The sequence below is a fragment of the Camelus ferus genome, chromosome 23 (assembly GCF_009834535.1).
Source record: "Camelus ferus isolate YT-003-E chromosome 23, BCGSAC_Cfer_1.0, whole genome shotgun sequence".
NCBI lineage: Eukaryota > Metazoa > Chordata > Mammalia > Artiodactyla > Camelidae > Camelus > Camelus ferus.
The window spans coordinates 3231557-3251857 of NC_045718.1; the positions used below are offsets into that span (position 1 = coordinate 3231557).

The 20301-nt window shown below is 36.4% G+C and overlaps 1 protein-coding gene across 1 annotated transcript in view; it reads left to right on the forward strand.

Annotated features, from left to right (window-relative positions):
• Nucleotides 1-20301, forward strand: part of USH2A (usherin) — a 640561-nt gene that overhangs the window by 142217 nt on the left and 478043 nt on the right. The window contains exons 14-17 of the mRNA XM_032466772.1: nt 336-499; nt 10635-10793; nt 17924-18418; nt 19431-19700. Of these exons, the coding sequence (XP_032322663.1) occupies nt 336-499; nt 10635-10793; nt 17924-18418; nt 19431-19700 (1088 nt within the window). The remainder of the gene's footprint in view (nt 1-335; nt 500-10634; nt 10794-17923; nt 18419-19430; nt 19701-20301) is intronic.

The following is a 20301-nucleotide window of genomic DNA, read 5'->3' on the forward strand; positions in this document are numbered from 1 at the left end:
AGGATGAAAAGTTTATAGTATTCTTAATTGAGCAACTAGTATGCAAAATAATCCGTAAGCTGTGTTGTAGCATATAAAAAAGCAATAAACACTTTTTTTGCTGTTAATTAATTTATAAAGAGAAGGCTTCATAAAAATTTTATTGTGAGTAGCATTTTGATAAAGGTATTTTTCTGTTTTGTTTTATTTCATCTTTGTTTAGCTCAAGAATCCTTTTCAAAATGCTGGCTAAAACAGACTCTCTTATTCCGTGATGTTATTAATAGATGTCACTTACACTATGCATTATTAATCAACACTTACTGTCTTTGATGGTTTATTCCTCTTGTTTTCAGATGTCAGCCTTGCAATTGTCATCTCTCAGGAGCCTTGAATGAAACCTGTCACTTGGTCACAGGCCAGTGTTTCTGTAAACGATTTGTCACTGGCTCAAAGTGTGATACTTGTGTTCCCAGTGCAAGCCATTTGGATATCAACAATCCACTGGGCTGCAGCAAAAGTAAGTGAACTCTGGCCTGATGCTGGTGTGTGAAGCAACATCACGCAGGGCAGAGCGTCTCACTAATTTCTCACTCCATCGAGAACCCATCAGAAGGGCTTAGGTACAATGTGGGAGAATTTAGGTGAGAAATGAAAAAAAAAATACACTAAATGAAATTTTTCTCTTGATTGGGTCATTGAATGTGGTTATATGATTATGTCAGTAGTGGGGAATGTACAGTGGTGTGTTGGAACTGGTATCACGAGTAAGGTGACCAAGGTCCTGGTTTACCCCCCGACTGAGAGTTTTCCTAGAATGTGGGACTTTCAATGCAAAAATTAGGACAGCCTTGGTTAAACCAGAATGATTGGTCAACACACAAGAACACTTCCAGGTAATTGCTATACCACATGGAAGATTAACACTTCTTTATGGTGAGTTCTGTGTCCTTTCAGCCCCCAAATGTTATGGACACTCTGCTGCTGTCAGTTTATTGACACTGTAGCAGTTGTTCTCATTATTGTCACAGCGTATAACTTGCTCCTGTATTTGATATTCCCTTCTTTCTACTCTGAGTTGCATTCGTTGTTTAACCATCTGTCACATTTTTGTTGTAACTCTTGGGAGCCAAATGTTACATGTGTGATATCTTTTCACTTCTCAAGACTATTCTTCAGTGCCTGGAATTGACTTCTCAAGGTCACCTGCACTCCTACAATTTCATAGCATATTGATGATTTCTTTGAATTTACTTCAAGATCATATATCCTTGCCTTTTCCAGAATTCCCAAGAAATGCCTGGTGAGAACATGTGGTCAGGAGCCCTTTGTGATAGATGGTAGACTGAAGATCCTCCTTGAGGTGTCTTTAGACTGTCCTGAGTCACAGTGCAGGGTGTAGCTAATGACTAACAAGACATACTCAGATTTTGTACCTGTGTGTTTGTACCTAAGTGTCCTGTGTTTCTCTGGTGTCTCTGGGTTTTAGTATAAGTAAAACTCAATGTACTTGGGCTACTCTTGGGAAAGGAGTAGCACATAATTGCTTTTGAGTGTAAATACAGTCTAAACAGATATCTGGATTCTCTGAACATTGAATTAATATGTGTTATTCACTTATTAGCTATATAATTGATTGATTTGTGTGCAGCAGAAATATCAGCATATTTCTTTGGATGTCAGTGGTAGATAATCATTGATATTACAATTGTGGCAGCTTTACATACCACGTACGGAATCTTAGCATTTTTTTTGATTGATTCTGCCGTGAATTTTGTGTGAATGCGTTGGCATCTGCTCCAACTTTGCTACCTGTTCTTGCACCTGAGACACAGTCTAGGAGATGCACCTCAGGCAAAAGTGGAGCGTCTGGTCACTGGAAACCTGGGCTACATTTCTTAGCAGTTGTGGACATTCACTTTTAAGATGTTTCTTCTCTAGGCCATATATTTTTGGTCTGTCCAAATGCGTCCAACTTTTAATAATATAAAAAACTCATATTTATAATTATTCTTTTCTTGAAATATCCTTTTTGACTTTCTGTGTCTTTAAAATTGTGATCCCTGGTATTGACTACATTCTACCAACTACTTGTGGTAGTGGTTTTGCTGCTGCTGTTCGAGGTTGGTGTTTCACAGTGTTTACAAAGCACTGCGTGAAGTTAGCAGGTCAGCATCAACCGAGGTAATTGATTGTTAAAAATTAGGCAGGATTCCTGCCTTTGAAGGCATTCAAAGCACAGTGCACAAGAGTGATGGGCACAATGGTAATAGAAGGGAGCAAATGAGGGATGCAGGAAAGTGCCAACTGTGGGATGAGTGAATGGAACTGCTTTTTTTCCTCTTCTACCCTGATTTTCACATGGTACTTGCTTTTCATCCCAGCAACAGGCAGAACAACCAGCTCCCCAAAGATATGATGTGATTGAAAGGAACGTAGTGCTGTCTGTTGTTGAAACGATGAATTCCCTTGGACAAGTAGTTTTCTCTGTGACCAACTGATGTCAAGAATGGGTTTTCCTTGGAAATCATAATGTTTGAGGGTGTCGTTCTGTGCAGTTTGGGAACCATGAGATTGTGACTATTGTCTTTTCCACTTCCTTAACCATTGGCAAAAGTTTAGCAATAGCATCTGTGCTTTTTTTTTTTTTTTTGTGGTTGTTTTGGTGTGTTTTTGTTTTTGGTTTTTTTGGACAAGGAGTGGGGTTGGACTTCCTGGAATATGATTTCCAGAGTGCCGGAGAATTGAATTAAAAGAAAGTAGTTAGACCCTCTCTCCTAATATGTTTCCTTATTATGTGATTTAGTTCTTTCTTATGACTAATTGTTTCATGCTTTGAAAATGATAGTCATTCTCTTCGACGTGGAGACATAGAAACAGAACAGATATTTAGAGTTGTGTTTTCTGCATGCTTTCCTACTGAATGACATTCTAGTTTGCCCTAAACTTCTGGCTATGAGCTTAGCTAAATAAGGCTGCTATGAATATATCTCTTCAAGACTTGGCTTTCAGTTTTATTGGGTATATACCCAGAACTGGAATTGCTGGGTCACATGGTAATTCTATTTTTATTTTTTTGAGGAACTGTCATTCCATTTTCCACAGCAGCTTTATCATTTTACATTCTCACCAACAGTGCACAAAGGTTCCAATTTCTCTACATCTTTACCAACATTTGGTTTTTGTCTCTATTTATAGGAGCCCTCCTTTTGTTTGTGAGATGGTATCTCATTGTAGTTTAGATGTGCATTTCCCTAGTGGTTAGTGATTTTGAGCATTTTTTCATGTGCTTATTGGCTATTTGTTTATCTTCTTTGGAGAAATAGAGATTCAAGTCCTTCGCCTGTTTTTTAATTGAATTATTTGTTTGTTGTTGAGTTTTAGGAGTTCCATATATATTCTGGATATCAAACTCCTTACCAGGTAGAATCATCAGAAACATTTCTTTCATTCTATGAGTTTCCTTTTTATTTTAAGCTGTTGATAGTGCTTTTGGTGAACAGATGTTCAAAATGCTGATGGAGTCTAATTTGTCAATTTTTTCTTTTGTTACCTGTGCTAGGATGTCATATTGTGAATGTTCTGAAGCTTTCACCCTGAGTTTTCATCTAAGAATTTTATAGTTTTAGGTCTTACATTCAAAACATTGATCTGTTTTGAGTTAATTTTTGTAAATGGTGTCAGATATGGGTTCAGCTTCATTCTTTCGCATGGGGATATCCAGTTTTCCAAGCACTGTTTGTTGAAAAGACTCTGCTTCCCCTATTGAATGATCATGGCTCCCTTGTCGAAAAACATTTGGTCATGTATGTGAGTGTTTGTTTCTGGATTTTCTGTTCTATCCCATTGGTCTGTATGTCTGTCTTTATGCCAGTACCACATTATTTTGATTATTTTAGGATTGTAGTATGTTTTGGAATCTGGAAGTGTAAGTCTTCCATCTTTGTTCTTTTTCAAGATTATTTTGGCTATTTGGGGTCCCTTAAAATTGCATATGAATTTTAAGGTATGTTTTTCTATTTCTGCAACAAAATGCCATTGAGATTTTGACAAGTATTCCATTAAATATGTAAATTTCTTTGAGTACTATTGACATTTAAAATACGAAATCTTCTAATCCATGAATATGGGATGCGTTTCCATGTGTTTATGTCATCTTTAATTTCTGCCAGGAAAGTTTTAGTTTTCAGTGTAAAGGTCTTTTACTTCCTTGGTTAATTTAAGTCCTAAGTACTCTTTTTGATGCTATTATAAATAGTTATTTTCATAATTTCCTTTCCAGATTGCTCATGGTTAGTATGTAGAAACCCAACTGATTTTTATTTTTTGACTTTGTATTCTGCTGCATTGCTGAATTCATTTATTAGTTCTAACAGTTTTGTGTGTGTGTAATCTTTAGGGTTTTCTGTATATAAGATCATATCTTCTGTGACCAAAGATAATTTTACTTTTTCCTTTTTGATTTGGGTCTCTTTTTTTTTTTTTTTTTTTTTTAATCTTTCATGCCTAATTGCTCTGGCTACAACTTCCAGTACTATGCTGAATAGAAATGGTGACAGAAGGAATCCTTGCCTTGTTCCTGATCCTAGAGGAAAAAGCTTTCAGTCTTACATCATTGAGTGTGATGTTTGCAATAGGTTTTTAATATATGGATTTTGTTTTTTGGAGGCAGTTTCCTTCTATTCCAGTTCATTTATTTATTTATTTTTGAAAGAGTGTTTACCAAATTGTTTTTCTGCATCAATTAGGATGATCATATGGTTTAATTTTTCTTTATTCTGTTAGTATGGTGTATTGTTTTGATCAATTTACATCTGTTTGTGTTCCAGGAGTAAGCCCCACTTGGTCACGGTGTATAGTCCTTTCAATAATGTTGCTGAATTTGGTTTGCTAGTATGTTGTTGACGATATTTGCATCAGTTCATAAGGGATATTGCTCTGTAGCTTTCTTGTAATGTCTTTGTCTGGCTTGGGTATTGGGATAATGCTGGCCTAGTAGATTGAGTTAGGAAGTATTCCCTCTTCTGATTTTTGGAAAAATCTGAGAAGAATTGATGTGAGTTCTTTTCTAAAGGTTTGATGCAATTCACCAGTTAAACCATCAAGTTTAGGGCTTTTCTTTGTTGTGAGACATTTGATTACTGACTCAGTCTCATTAGTACAGGTACATTCTGATGATCTATTTCTTTGTATTTTAGTCTTGGTAAGTTTTGTCTTTCTGAGAATTTGTCCATTAAATCAAGATTATCAGTTTGTTGGTGCACAACATTATGAAAGTATTTAGTATCACTGAACTGTACACTTTAAATGATTAATTTAAAATGATTAATTTGTTAAATTTCATGTTATATATACTTTTCCATAATAAAATCATTTTAAGAAAAGCTATAAGAGCCTCTCTGGCAAGTAGAAATAAAAAACGTGAATGACAAAAAGCTGGCTAAATAGCCAAGGACAGACATAAAAGTGAATAGAATGTCAGGAAAATTTAAACACAAATGAGCTATGAATATATGCGTATTCAGGTTCCCCTGCAGGACTCCCTTGAGCATTTCTTGCAGAGCAGGTACCATAGTCACAAACTCCCTCAGCTTTGTTTATCTGGAAATGTCCTGACTCCACCTTCACTCTTGAAGGATAGTTTTGCTGAGAATAGGATTCTTAGTCAGCAGGGTTTTTTGTTTTTTTTTTTTTTTCTTTTAGCACTTTGAATATATCATCCCACTGTTTTTCTTTTCTCCAGAGTTTCTGATGAAAATTCTGCTAAATATCTTAATAAGAATCCATTGAATATAGCAAACCACCTGTCTTGCTTCTTCATTTTTGGCTTTTGAAAGTTTTATTATAATGTGTCTGTGTGTTAGTTTTTTTTTTATGTGTATATATCTTAATTGGAATTCATTGAGTTTCCTGGATTTTATATGCATATCTTCATTAAATTTGGAAAGTTTTCAGCTTTTATTTTTTTCAAATATTTTCTCTGCCCCTCTCTCTGTCTTTCTTCTCCACAGATTTCATCATTCCTGGTGTTTATCCTACCTTTCTATGATTCAGTTTACACTCTGTATCATTTCCTTTTAGACTTATGGATTGCTTTAGTATTTCTAGTCTATATCTAATATTTCTAGTTTTAGTTGAGCTAGGCTGCTAACAGTGGATTCTCGTAATTTTTTTTTTTTTCAGTTTTCATTTTAAAGTTATTTGAGAATACCTTTATTTTACTTTTATTTTTGATGAGTAGTTTTCCTTAGGTATAGAATTCTGGATAACAACTTTTTTTTTTTTTTTCCTGTTAAAACTTTAAATACGTTATTTGACTCCTTTATGGCCTCTGTTGCTTCTGTAAGCCTTTAACTGTACATTCCTTCAACTGTGTGTGAATTGTTCTGCACTTAGTACTTTCAAAATTTGTCTTTGTCTTTCAGCAGTTTGACTATCCTGTGTCGAGGTCTGAATCACTTTGTGTGTATTCATTATGCATTTTGCAACTGTAGATAAGTGTTTTTCATCGAGTTTTGAGTTTGAGCCAGTATTTCTTCAAATCTTTTTTGTTCTGTTTTTTCTCCCTTTTTGTGGCTCCTGTTTCACACATGTTAGTGCATGGTGCAGCTGACCCTTCCTCACAGGTCTCTGAGGCTCTTTTCACTTTCGTTCAGTCTTTTTTCTCTGTTCTTCAGATTAGATGAATCATATTGCCATATCTTTAAGTTCTATTCACAGCAAGTGTACTCATTCTATTTTTATTTTAAATCTGCCATCGAGCCCTCTCTAGGGAAGTTTTCATTTCAGTTACTATACTGTTCAGCTCTGGCTTTTGGTGTTTTTATACATTCTGTTTCTCTACTGAAATTCCCTTTTTTATTGAAACATCATTATCATATTTTTCTTTAATTTTTAGAACATATTTATAATAGTTGTTTTGACCCTGAATGGTAGACATTGTCAGCCTCTTACTATAAATGAGGAGAAACACGCAGAGAGCCCAGTTAACATTTGACTGCATTTATACAGTCACCAAAGTTCCTACCTGAGATGTCGTCCCAAGCCAATGGATGTAGTCACAATATACTTTCCTTCCTTAAAAGAGAGTCTGTATAAAAAGGCCATTCTTGGCAACTTTGACTAATGAACATATGACCATTTTCTCAGAATTCTACTTTCAATACATGGAAAGTGGGTTCAAGTTATGCCCAAGATTTCAAAATATTTAAATATTTATTCTTAGAGTGGCACTGAATTATCTAAGCCTTCAGGTCTTTAAAAATCCCCATTTAAATGTCAAACAGGCACTATTCATATATACTGTGAAGTCAGCAAGATTGTGGTTAGAGATGGTTACAAAAAGTAATCAACTTTAAACATCTGAAAGAGCCTGTGTGTGTATGTATGTATGTGATTTGTTGCCAAGGAAATTTTCATGTAATGCAAATAATTTTCTATACTCTTTTACATGGAACTGGAACATTTATCTCTCTTTCGATCATTTCAGCAAAATACCAAAAGTACAAAATAATCAAAAGGTCAATTTTGATTGCTCTGACTCTAAAATCTGTTGTGTTCCTGATAGCATGCAGTTTTTAATGTAATCACTCACTACAAAATATTAAATTGCTGTGGGTTAGCGTTAGGGTTTGAGAATGTGATAGATGAGACATGTGATAAATTGAGAGTGTTTGAGACGAGACGTGATGAATCTTCGAAGTTCCACCAAAAATAACAGGATTTAGAGTTAATTAAAATTCACTGAAAGATCAAATGTACAATCAGTAGTCTGCCAACCAAAATATGGTAGATCCTTTTATTCAAAAACATAAGGTGCTCTTTGGAAACAATTCTCTTTCCATGTGCCATTTTGAGATTGTTATAGCTCTTGTCCTACATCTAAATAGGCATACAGACAGTTAGAATTTTAACATAAAAATGCAAATCCTCCCCCCCTTGCCCAAAAAAGATATAAAAGGGGGAAGAGTGAGAATGTATCTAGTTTGGATATTTTTCTTTAAAAATATAACATCAGTATTATCTGCCATAGGTTCAAAGACTTTGTCTTTAGGAAGCCTATGCATAATATATGGAATATTATATATTTCAAGCTCAGTGCTCTTAAAATACTTTCTTAAAATGTTATTGTTGGACTATATCATGTCTTTGAAGTGGAGTATATCTCTCATGAATACTGATGAGTTTGTAATAGCTCTGAGTTCAAAGACTTTGCCTGATGTGTAGGCTCACTTCACATTACAGCTCCAGACTTCCCACTCTGTTGGAAGACTCTATGTTCTGAGTTGGCAGGCTCCCTTGCCCTCTGACTTTCAGTTGGCTTCAGCTACGAGTAGGAACTTTCCAGTCACCTGGGGGGCTGGCAGAAAGGGACGTCGGAATATTTAATCCTCAGCTCCCTGTCTCAGTGGAGGGGTGGCCTTGAGTTGAGTTTCCTTCTGTGAGTGGTCATAACTCCTGTCACCTGACGCTCTTCTCTCATCCCTTTCTGTCCCTGAGTGCCATGCCCCTTCAAGATAGGGACAACATATGGAGAAAAGTTAACATAGCAGGACTGAATGCTTATCTTTAAAAAGACCTGCTTACAAAGTTGACTGTTGGCTGGCATCTGGAAACTTGGATTTCGTGGCCATTCCTGACATCCTCAGAATTGTTAAGAGTGTCTCGCTGTCCCTTAAATTTTGTACAGATTATATGGTTTATGTTTAACACCTGCTTTCCTTATGAGAGTCTGCAGTTCCAGGATGTGCCAGACACAGGCTGCCGAGGTGAACAGCCTCCTATACAAACCCTGGGCACTGAGTTTCTAATGAACTTCCCCAGTTGGCAACATTTCACATGTGCTTTCACAACATGTTGCTGGGGGCATTAAGCACACACTGTGTGACTGGGAGCTTGTACCTGGTTTCCCCTGGACTTCAGCCATGTACCTTGTTCCTTTGTTGATTCTACTCTGTAGCCTTTTGCTGCAATAAACCTTAGCCATGAGTAGAATTATATGATGAGTGAACGAATTTCTTAGCTGTGAGTAGGACTATATGGTGAGTGAGTCACTGGTTTGACCCATGATGTCAATAGAGAAAGAACCCTGCTATTCTATTGTGATACCTCAGAGTATCTTTCCGTGCCTTTTGATTTCTTTACTCTCTGCCCACCCTTTTGGAAACAGTTTCTTTATTTAGCTCTCTATTAAATCACTTGAGCGTGCTTCCTCTTTTTCTTTTGAAAAACTATCACCTAGTGACTGCAGACATTTCATATAAAAATATTGATAATTATTTAATTAACTCATGATTAAAAAATTTTTTTAACAACAGAAAGATTAATAGTTTAAAAAATAAGTTAACACAGCAACCTGGGCTTTTGATACCTTATTTAGTGAGAAAGCCTGATTAGATTGTGCATCTCTAAATAGGTGGAGGATTATGCATTTGCTTAAACCAGAAGGAGGTAAAGAATCTGGTGGTTGATTGTCCTTAGAAAATTGTTAGGCATTGTTTTCCTCCTTTAACTTTATATAGTTTGGGGGGAAATGTGGGCTTACTCTCTAAAACAGGGAGATGAAGGAAAATGTACAGTGATAAGAATGTGTTCAGGATATATATTTATGTTATAAAAATACCACTGAAATAGTGAGATGAATGCTCTTATGGCCTGATGCAAGCAATCATATTACCTCTAATAATCAGAGCATTTTTAACAGGTGTAATAAGCAATACTAGCACCTCTAACAGGTGCTGGTGTGTTCACATAGCACATTTAAATTGTTTCTTGCTAATATTTAGACTATTTAACATCCATAGCATTCATAGCTATTTGTATTAACAGCTATTATTCTTCCTTTTACACCGTGCTCTGTGAAGCAAGATGAGGCATTGTGCTTAATGGAATGGAAAACTTCCTCTTAAAGATCCAAAAATTATACTGCTTAAATTTCAAGTTTTAACAGAATTTATGTCTGTCAACTTTTAAATTAAGTAGAAAATAAATGCTACGCATCATTGGGTTTCTTAGAAAAAGACGCAGTGAAGAGGAAGACAAATACTGTATATTTTCATTCATATGTGAAATCTTAAAAAACAATGTATGAATATAACAAAACAGAAACAGACTCATAGACACAGAGAACAAACCAGTGGTTGCCAGAGAGGAGGGGTTGAATGGGTGAAACAGATGAAGAGGATTAAGAGGTACAAACTTCCAGTTACAAAATAAATAAGTCAGAGAGATGTAATATACCACACAGGGAATGTAGTCAATAAAATTGTAATAAGTCTGTATGGTGCATAATCTATAAAAGTATCAAGTCACTATGTTATCCACCTGAAGTGAATATAATATTGTAAGTCAACTCTGATGTAATAAAAAAGGGGGAAAAAAGAAGTGCTTAATGTAAACTTTCGTGGTTTTTCCCCAACCATATTTATGTCAGCTGCATTGACCTACAAATTTGTTTTATGCTTGTAGATAAAAAGCTTTGTTTTAGAGAACTCATGAAGCATATCCTTTGTTTATTCATGTCTTGGTAAACCACATGTCTTCTTGATAAAGTAATCCTGAATCAGAAAGACCTCGTTGCTGGGTATCTTACTTGAGTTTACTTGTGTCTTTATTGATTGCCTCTGCTAATAAATGCTCTCTCCATTGTAATTTAGCTCCATCCCAGCAACCTCCACCCAGAGGACAAGTTCAAAGTTCTTCTGCCATCAGTCTTTCCTGGAGTCCACCTGATTCTCCAAATGCCCACTGGCTTACTTACAGTTTATTCAGGGATGATTTTGAAATCTACACAACTGAGGATCAGTACCCATACAGTGAGTTCAAAGATTTGGTGATAGAAAGATAGAATATTCTGAGAATTGATACATTAGTTAAGTTCTTTGACATTAGCAAGAAGTGTTGTGATTTCCCCTGTCTAGCATGCAGTGTTTCAAGCTGAGAGAGAATTACAAATCTCACTAGTAATCAAAGAAATGCAGTAAAAATGAGATGCTTATTATTTGATAAGACCTGAATGCTTATAAAATTCTCAAAGATAAAAAAAATTACCCTTTCCAACATTAATGAGGATGTGGAGAAGCTAGAACTTATATAAACTTCTGGGCTATCTGCATGAGTTCATTGGTATGATTTTTCATGTAGAATAACTTGTTAAAATGTATGAAAAACTCTACTCTTTTACAAACCATTGGACTTAAGCAAACCCACTTTAGAAAATGTGTCTCAAATGAATAGTCATAAATGGACACCAAATCATGAAGTATGTCCAAACCTGCACTATTTATAATAGAAAAATATTGGAAACACTCAAATGTTCAGAAAACTTTCGGTAAATTATGGTACATGGCATAATAGGATCTGGTACGTTGTTAAGTAGATTGTAGAATATGGTTACCTATAAATGCTATATTAGTATACCTATCAATGAATGGAAAATATCCATGAAATATTGTTTAAGATAACTGAAATATATTAAAAATAATCTATGAATTATATTTTAATTCAGAAATATATAAAAATCCTGGAAATCTTACAACTAACTAGTCTATAATTTTCTCTGGGTATAAGGATGATAGAAAATTTATCAAATATTTCTATTAGGAGTTCAACTTTTAAACTCTCGGATTGAGAAGTGGACTTTTTGAAAAGGGAAATCAAAGTATTAAAATTCAAGCAAATAGTGTAATTTTATACATACATTGCCATTTCTATAGATGTAGCGCCCCACAACATGAAATTAAATTGAGAGAAGAAGGGTGTGAATGAACCATGAAGATTATCTTTGTATATATAACTTTTATGAAGATTTTAAAGGAGCTTGTAGAAATCGAACTATTGAGACCCATTGTCTTTAAAATTTTTTTTTACTCAGTTGTTTTAAATACCGTTTCCCTAAAGACATAATGAAAACTTGGAAATTTTTATATCTTCTAGCTCTGTCTTTTCTGTTTACGTTGGTCATGTTTAGCCACAGGCTAGTTTGAGAAATTAGTTTAAGAAACATTGAAAGTGTGATTCCAACTCAAGTTGCCGTCTTGTTCTCTTTAATACCAAATTTTCCAAATTCTAGTATCACCTACTTGATTAGTTAGAAAAGTGTATAATGCTGTGTAGAAACACTGAAGTTCCATAATCTTCCTCAAAGTGATTAGGAAGGTGCCTTGTTTTAACATACTGATTAGCTTTACAAGTTTTCGCACACACAGTTTTATTTTGTACATACTACAGTAGGCTACATTTTGTACCCAGTTCCATATGACTTGGTTATTAGTCCAGCACTTCATGTTAACTCTAAATATCTCTTCAGTACTCCAAGTCTTCTTTGAATTTAATGGAAGCTCTGAACTTCATAATGCAGATTGCAAAGGGAAGCGAACATCTGTCTACATCTGCCATGTTGGCAAAGCATCCCCCAAACCTGCTACTTGAATATTTATTTTCTTCCAAATAGCAGCATGATCCAGGTGTCCTGAAACTTAAGCTTTTGTGACAGGAGAAGAGAGAATTATAAAAATACTGAAATTGATTTTGAAGATGACGTTACCCCTGGTTGAATTATTTCTGAGGTTGTGAATTAGAGTCACTCTATTTTCCATACAGTTTAATTCAGTAGTAAAATTAAACTTCACTTATACCCTTCAGTCCAGAGGCATGTTTTCCAGAGTAACATATTGGGACCTGTTTTATAGAACATTATAAGTGAATACAACACTCTGGCTCTTTTTCATGATTGCACTAATATAGAATCCAAATAACAGTTTCTTACATAATAAATGTGTGCTCATTCACTAATCAGACATTTATATAATCCTATTAAACAAGGTATTATTTCTTAAAACCTTAGTTTTCATTAAAAAATGCCACTTCTGGCATTTCTTGACACTCACTGTAATTAATGATGTGAAAATTATCTGCATGATGGCATTTGAACAGTAAGAACAATTGGTTAATGCTGTCAGAACTTTGTATCATTCTAATAATACCCTCATGTTTATTACTCTGTTTCCAGTGTGTGGTTCCCATGCATAATATGAAGAGGAAACAGTACTTATATTCAGTTGGATGAACACAAATCTTTGGGTTAAATAAAGGCATTTGGAATTATAGGTGGAGAATCATTGAACTTTTCAAAGAAAATTAATAGTGTTGTCTTGCAAGCAAGTTTGACCATTTGGTTGAGACCATTATAGAATTGCTTGTTAGAATAAAACTTTTCTCAGCTGGCCTGATGCACTGTGGGATTCTTCAGGGCCGTAGTTTCCAACCTAAGATCATGACATACTGGTATTTTCATCTTTAGAGCTTGCAAATGATTTGTTCTTAGTAATAGCTGCTGATAATAGTGGAATAATTGTAAAATTTGTAAATAATTAATTTTTAAAAGGAAGTTAAGGTATATTCAGTTGTTTTCCTGAGTACAGTTTCACTCGTTTGCATCCTCATAAGTTTTTAAAAGTCAGAGGAAAGGGTGTGGAGGTAAAGTTAGCACACTGTCGTTTATATCCACTCAGCACCTAATATTACCCGCCCTGAACGCCAATCTGGGTTGCCCACACGTATTTTACATATTATAAATGTGAAGAGAATAGCTATCATAGGAAATGGCACAATTTTAGTAGTATTGAAATTTTAGGGGGTGGTCAGAAAATCATATTATTTTTTCCCACTTGAGTTTGAAACTAAAGGTAAACTAGACATAAGAATCAGGGAGGTGTAAATTACAAATAAAAGTCATCTTCATTAATAATAGAAGCCAGATTGGAGAATATACCTTCTGTTCTGCAGGAAGACAGATAAGAAAAAAAAATCATTGGGCTGATCTGAGCACGCTTTGCTTTTTTTTTTTTTTTTTTTTTTTTCTTTTTCCCAAATTAGCAATTAGTTAAATCTATCCTCATTTGGGATGCCATGAGTGGGAAGATAGTCCTTAAATTTTACTCCAGGAAAATACTTCCACAGGGAAACTAGAGGATGTTTATTTCTACATGTGACCATTGCTTACATCACCTAAGGATAGCACATAGTTCAAGTTGAGTGTTTTAGATACAGTATATCTTAGTGAACTCTGAGAGGTCATTTTTGTCTTTAAGATCATTATCATGTATTATTCCATAGTACATCAAAGGACCAGTGTAGCAGTTACCTCTGAGAAAAATAAACAAAAAGAAACTATGAGGAGGGGATAAGAATGAAAACAGAAGAGAAGATAAAAGTCAGTTGTTTTAATTATAAAGATCTTAATATTATTTCCTGAAAAAATTGATAAGATATATGTCTATGTGTGTGTGTATGTGTATATATATGTGTGTATATATATATATGTGTGTGTGTATACATGTATATAATCACTTATTCGTTAACACTTTGTTCACTGCTTACTGCAGACCAGGAACTGTACCAGCCACTAGAAATACAAGGATGGAAGGAATAGGTCTCATTATTGAGAAGAGAAATAGATAAGTAAATGAAAATTGTTATGTAATATATTAAATGTTGGATCAGAATAGACTGAGAGTATTGAGGAATATTCTAAGGGATATTTCTAAGTATCCTATAAATGGAGGAGGGGAAGAAAATCTATCGTGTCTGTGGGGGCAGAGATAATGATTGGAACCACTGAAAGTTTTGAAATGAGCAGGTGACATGAGCTGAGTTAGCCAGATACTGCGGCAGAGCAAGAAGGATTCTCATGGAAGAAAGGCATGAAGGTGTGTAAGGAAATAAGGTTGATTCAGGAAACCTGTGCAGTTCCTTGTAGCTCTGGTGGGCTGTACGTTAGGGAGAATGCCACACACAGGCGTGAATGGGTATCAGCCAAGACCATGAACCAGTACACCTCTAAGGAGGGATTTCATGATGTTCTTGTGCAATCATTTGTCTAAATAGTGATTTGGAGTTTGGTGTGTATATCTTTTTATAATAAAAGTGGTATATCAAATTAAGAAAACTTAAAAAAATATTAAAGCATCACATTCCAGCATTCTAGTACAAAAACTAATTTCATCTTGGGAAATTTCTGTAATGATATGAATTCCAGTTTATTTTTCATAATAATTCAGTATTATGCACTATTAGATTCTGTATTTTTTTTCATATTGCTGTATGGGCTTCATTACTATCATTTTAAATAACTATATAGCATTAGAATCCTATCAATGTAATATTAGAATAATATAACTCATTAAGAAATTTTTCTTGATTTTAATTAAACATTTCCTATTTTAAATAACACATCAGTCATTTTATATGCTTCCCAAGGAAATGTGTCCCAAGAATTTGGCTAAAGACCATGCTCTCATAAAATATTTTTAGTGTATACTTCTGCCAGTCATCAGTTTACTGCTTTTTAGTTTCAAATCTCTTCATTGACTGCTTTGTGGTATAGGAGTTGGGACCTGTAAACATGTCTCCTTTCCCATCTGGCATGGTGTGAAACTGTATCAGCAGAGGGTGCTGGGGGTGCCCTGCAGGAGGCAAAGACTTCTCTTCCTGGTTCTGGTGTGCACCAGCTCCCAGGAGAGCCCTTAACAAGTGATGTTCTGTCATACACAGCCTCACCTGTGGGCAGCTTTCCCAAGCCCTGGCCCCGTGAGAATGAGTTCTGGAAGACGCACCCCAGACAGCAGGACATGGCAGCCCCGGTCCAGTCTGCCGATGCCCAGGGGGCACCTTCCCTGGCACTGCAAGTGGCGGCTTCCATCAGTTCCCTGGTGCAGCCTCTCATCATGGGCAGCTTTCCTTGGCATGCTGCCAGTAAGTTTTTTTTTCCCCAGCAAGTTTTATTTTCCAGTAAGTTCTGTGGTAGAGCACCTCATTTCCTAGAAGACAAGTTGCAAGGGAGTTCTGCCTTCGTGTAACCTCAACAAACATCACCATCAAGCGGGCCACCACTGCACCCTCTCCAACAAAGTCTGGTCTCAGCCGCAGGGCATTCTTCCCATTCTATTCCTTCACTGGGTGCCCTGCCTCAGCACTGGGGGTAGGGACTTTTCCCCATCTCTCCTTTTCCTGCATTCTTTAGAGATTTCTGTTTCCCTCAGTGGGTAAAACCTTTTGGTAATCAGTCATTCTTTGTATTCAGCTTTCCTTGTTCAGATGACTGTGTGGTTTCTGTGAGCTGATTGGCCTCTAGTACAATATTCAACGTATTTTCATGAAGACTCTGCAATAACATATGTAGCAGAATGTCACAGTTACCATTCACTCAGGTGTTCACTATCTTTGTCCATTAAGGCTGCTATAACAAAACCCCACAGGATGGGTGGCTTAGAAATAACAGAAATTTATTTGTCAATGTTCTGGGGGCTAGAAGTCCAAGGTCAGGGTGCCAGCATGGTCAGGTTCTGTTTATGACCATCTTCTGGGTTGCAGTCTGCCAACTTGCTGCCTCCTCATGTGGAAGGGACAAGGGGCCTCTCTTATAGAGGCATTAATCCTATTCATGGACTCTACCCTCACAACCTCTTCACTTCTCAAAGGCCTCCACCTCCTAATACCATCACCTTGGGCGTTATGTTTCTAGCATATGAATTTAGGGAAGACATAAACATTCAATCTGTAGAATGTACTCTTGTTCAGTCTTCAGTTATTCCCTTTCCCCAACCATCATGATAACCTTCAGGGGCAAGAATGGTTTCCTGGGGCCTCTCTTATAAAGGCATTAATCCTATTTCCTGAGTTTCCCTCTGGCCCTCTGTTTCTGCAGAAACTTCAGAGGAAGCTGGTTCATTTGAGAGGTGGGGCTGCCCAGACCTCAACCCTTGGGTCTCATAACATCAGCTTCTGATGCATGAAGTTGATGGACATGTGTTCATCCTCATCTTTTAGGTCCTCATGAAAACCTGCCATCTCAGCCTCCCCTAGGCTCTTACTATTGCTGGTAATTCTCATGAGATTTGTTTTCCATGTTCTCCATCCAACATTTGCCCCCCCACAAGACTCGAGGGTCACCTGGTCCCAGTCATGGAAGGTCCCATAGCACACTTGCCAGTTGTCAACACATCATCCTCATCATTCAGGAAACCAAGAAATCCTGTGGGTTAAAACCATACTCCAGATTTTTCTATTTTTCTTCAAGCATTTAAATACCTTGCATCTTCATACTGATAGAGGCCACCCGCTGCGTAAAGGCCCCCCCTCCCCCCCACCATCCCACACACACAGTCCCATGAGCGAGCAGGCAGCAGCCACGCAGGTGCTGGCATTTATACATTCCACAGTCCTACAGAATGCTTTTTGTCCCTTAGAGGATGGGAAATTCCATTCACATGCCTGATCCTGTCCACTAACTCTCTCTCTCTTTTTTTTTTTTTTTCTTTTAATTCCTTTTTTTTCTATTTCCTTCTCTCTCAACACAATCTTTCATGTCTGGAAGTCCTGCTTACCCAGGACTTCCCTTGTGTGAATTTTCCATTGCTGACAACAAATTGTCTCTACAGCATAGCAGCTTTCAGCAACAATAATCACATATAATTTCACAGTTTCCGAGGGTCAGAGATTCAGGAAAGGTTCCAGTTAAGATGTTGGCTAGGTGACAGATGTGGCATGTGGCACTAGGTTGCTGACCCTCGGTCTAAGTTTGTGTCAGTGTCCAGTAAACAATCCGATTATATATAAGAAACAGTTATTTCTGTTGCAGGGAAATGCAAGGACTGTCTTATACCTTCTATAAAAAGGACACTGTACTATATAAAGAACAAAACGAGCTTAAACTGCAAAATATGCTTCATTGCAAAAGGCATTTTTCTTACATTATCCTGCACAATAAAAGTAATCAGTATTTGCTTTATTTCAATTTTTAAAATATGAACCACACTCTTATTCAAAAGAGCATATTGGTGTCATTTATGTAGTGATGCTATATAATAGAAAAACAATTAGAAATGTGTCCTTACCAATCTGTGGAATGTAACTATTTTCTTCTTTTTTTGTCTTTTAATTATAGATGTTCAGTACTTCTTAGACACAGCCCTGTTTCCGTACACCTCCTATTCCTACTACCTGGAGACTAGCAGTATGCACGGTTCCACAAGGAGTGCGGCTGTCACCTACAGGACGAGTCCCGGGGCCCCAGAAGGAAGCTTGAACTTAAGTTACATCGTTCCTATTAGCTCAGACACTGTGACTCTCACCTGGACTGTTCCGTCAAGTCGCTCTGGTCCTATAGAGAAGTATATTTTGTCCTGTGCTCCTTTAGACGGCGGCCAGCCGTGTGTTTCCTATGAAGGTCATGAAACCACAGCTACCATCTGGAATCTGGTTCCCTTCACCAAATACCATTTTTCTATACAGGCGTGTACCAGTGGAGGCTGTTTACACAGCTCGCCTCTTACGGTGACCACGGCCCAGGCACCCCCCAGAAGACTGGGTCCCCCAGAGGTGCAGACCATCAGTTCCACTGAGCTCCATGTAGCATGGGCTCCACCAATGGAACCAAATGGTAGGAGTCCAAGACCAAGAACGTGTAAAACATGAATGAGAATCTAGGTATTTGAAATCGTGCAATAAGATTCTGGCAATGGTTTTCATTTTTGTAACTGCAGGATACAGTAATTGGGAAACGATTTCTACAGCTATAAGATACTATTTGTCCTAGTTAGTAGAACAAGTATATTTCTTTAATCTAATAACAAATTCCATTCATTTAAATTGCCCCCTAAAAGGCTAATATTATCTTTGCTCTTAATGACATCTGCCATAACACAAATGATGTTTCTAATTTGAAACTCACTTATGAAATGCATTATATTTGACTGTGTCACAAATTAGGGCACCCAGAAGCAGTAAATTTTCTTTTAAGCAAGAAAAGGGTATAAAATAATAAAAAAAATATGTATATAGGCTAGCTGACTCCATTAAGTTAATTTTTGTGTTCATATAATTGAACCCTTGGTTATATAGGCCAGACACACATTTATAAATTTTTAGTAGTTAGCATCATGTATGTGAGAAACTTTTTTCTTAGAATCATTAAGTTACTTGATAAAACAAGGTAGAAATGAACTGTAATGTTCTATCTATGCAGACAAGCCTTATGTTAAGCAAATTATCAAATTAAAATCCTGAAATTTGAGAATATGCAAATTGAAGGTACGGTAATCAAATTCCCAAAAAGAAGTAGCCACTCTTAGCAGAAACTATGACCAATCATCCTGAAAAATGTTGAGGTTACCTATCATAAATTACAGTTATTTTGTGTTTGTACACTTTTTCTTTTGGTTTTCATTTTCCATGAATATACTTTTTAGTAATATTTCATACATTTATCTAGCCATCTTTTTTTTAATGTAAGTATCTAAATTGTTCCTTCTAGATTATCGAGGAAATGGCCAGGTAATCGAATCAGAAGAACAATGAAAGCCAGCACTCTTCAAATAACCTAACCCTACCCCACCCCTCAAATAGTCCATTTATCCAATAAGTTATCTCTGTTCACTGTTTCACTTTTCTAGGCATAGTTATAAGATATGAACTATACATGAAAAGACTGGGATCTAATGGAGAAACCAGGTCAGAAGAAAGTCGAGTTTTTCAGAGCAGTGGCTGGCTCAGCCCTCACCCAGCTGCGGAATCAACCAATGAAAATGCGTTAGAACCTCCCCAGACAACCACAGTCATCGCTGGCTTGGAACCATACACCAAGTATGAGTTTAGAGTCTTAGCTGTAAATATGGCTGGGAGTGTGTCTTCTGCCTGGACCACGGGAAGAACGGGAGAATCAGGTGAAAATCAGTGCTTTGAACTCTGCTTTGAAAACTTCTGAATGAAAATAGTACCTTAAATTAAAGTCACAGCATTAAAGTACATTTGAAAAGCAAGTGTTACAAACTTAATTAAGCCAAGGACATATTTAATACCCAGATTGGTTACATCAGTAACTCAGGATCATAAAGTTCTTGCAGTAAGTTTTAGGGACAAAATTAATGTTTTAGCTGTTACTTCAAGGGGTAAAAATGACTTAACTATAGTTACAGTCTTTGGGGAGTATTTGTCAAAAATAGCAGTTGGTTTCCAGTCCTGAAATGGGTTGGCCGTATGTCCCGTCTTGCTCCAAATTCAGCGCAGTTTAGTCAGTGAAAGAGATAACTGTTACCAGTTTCACAAATCTGTTTTTGTTTTCATTTCTGTTTCCAAAACAAATGGTTTAGATTGCACCTTAAAACAGAATCCTGGACGTCAAAATCTGTAATTCACAAAAGTGCTTATAAGCAGTTGGCAATATGGTGAGGAAGAATGTTGAAAAATTTTCATTTTCTTAAGATAGCTTCACTCAGGCAAATGAGATATTTTTAATTCTCCATCTTACTACTTATATTAAAAACA